This window comes from Acanthisitta chloris, unplaced genomic scaffold, assembly GCF_000695815.1.
Source record: "Acanthisitta chloris isolate BGI_N310 unplaced genomic scaffold, ASM69581v1 scaffold31678, whole genome shotgun sequence".
Taxonomy (NCBI): Eukaryota; Metazoa; Chordata; class Aves; order Passeriformes; family Acanthisittidae; genus Acanthisitta; species Acanthisitta chloris.
The window spans coordinates 1-1,082 of record NW_008688064.1 but is presented as its reverse complement, the minus strand read 5'-3'; the positions used below and the strand labels follow the sequence as shown (position 1 = coordinate 1,082).

The window sequence follows — 1,082 nt, the reverse complement described above, 5'->3', positions numbered from 1 at the left end:
GGACCCCAATGGGCTTGGCTGGGGCCTACCTGTGCTCCTGGCTGGGGCCATGCTGGGTGATACTGGAGGGATACTGGGGCCATGCTGGCGGTTGCTGGGTTGCAGGCATCGGCCTGATCTCTCCAACATATCTTCTTGCTTCAGGATGCCAACGTGACAGGGAAGCCAACCATCACCAAGAACAGGCTTGGGGGCACTGTGAGCCTGAAGGGGTGAGTACCTGACCCCAAACTGGGTCTGGACTGCCCTGGGACGTACCTGGGGAGCTCCCCCGTTCCCCACCCCTATCCATTTGCCTCCCTGGGTTTTGTATCACCTTCTCAGGCACTATCCTGCCCTTGGCTCTCACCCATGTCAGCTGCCCTGGCACTAGATCCTCAGCTGGACTTGCTCTGCTGAGCTCTCAGCTCCGCCGCGGAGCTCAGCCTGTCCCTACCCTGGGAGGGACAGTCCCCATCCCCATGCCAGTCTCTGACCCTGCTCTTGTCTTCCAGGCTCAACGTGACACAGGTGGCATCAAATGTGGGCCCAGTGGAGGTGAGTGACTGTGCTGGGGCAGCCAAGGGGAGCCTTGAATTTCATATCATCTTGGGAATAGGGTGTGGAGAGGTCTGGGGGTGCTGTGGACCTGACGCAAGGCAAATTTGGCAGGGGACTGAGCCCTCCCTGCACTGTGGACCTCTCTGTCTGCTCTGTGCTGGGCTCAGTGGCTGCCTGTCCTGCAGGTGAAGCACCTGGAGACCCTGCTGAAGTTTGGGCTGTGGCTTTTTGGGGTGCCCCGGGCAAACAGTGAGTGCTGTCCCCATCTTGTCCCCATCCCCCTCTGGCTGCACCAGGTCCACCTCCCCTTATGACTTTGTCTCCCCACAGAGTGGCTCCAGACTGGCATCCCCCTGCCCCTCCCGCACGGCCTCAGCCTGCTCCGTCCCCGGCTCTCGCTGCAGGAGGTGGGTGCCACCACTGTCCCCTCACCTTGGTGTCCCCTGTGTCCCCTCATGTCCCTCCTCTCACCCTGACTCCCTGCAGGGATTTTTGCTCATCTCCACGGACCTGCAGTACGAGCCATGAGACTGGCTGCGGTC

The 1,082-nt window shown here is 61.3% G+C and overlaps 1 protein-coding gene across 1 annotated transcript in view; it reads left to right on the top strand.

The window, feature by feature from the left end:
- The window catches only part of LOC103808120 (bactericidal permeability-increasing protein-like), a 4,965-nt gene extending 3,897 nt beyond the window's left edge, over window positions 1–1,068 (top strand). The window contains exons 12-16 of the mRNA XM_009080884.1: window positions 145–212; window positions 495–537; window positions 726–789; window positions 871–947; window positions 1,027–1,068. Coding sequence (XP_009079132.1) covers window positions 145–212; window positions 495–537; window positions 726–789; window positions 871–947; window positions 1,027–1,068 — 294 coding nt within the window. The remainder of the gene's footprint in view (window positions 1–144; window positions 213–494; window positions 538–725; window positions 790–870; window positions 948–1,026) is intronic.
- The last annotated feature ends 14 nt before the right edge of the window (window positions 1,069–1,082 follow it).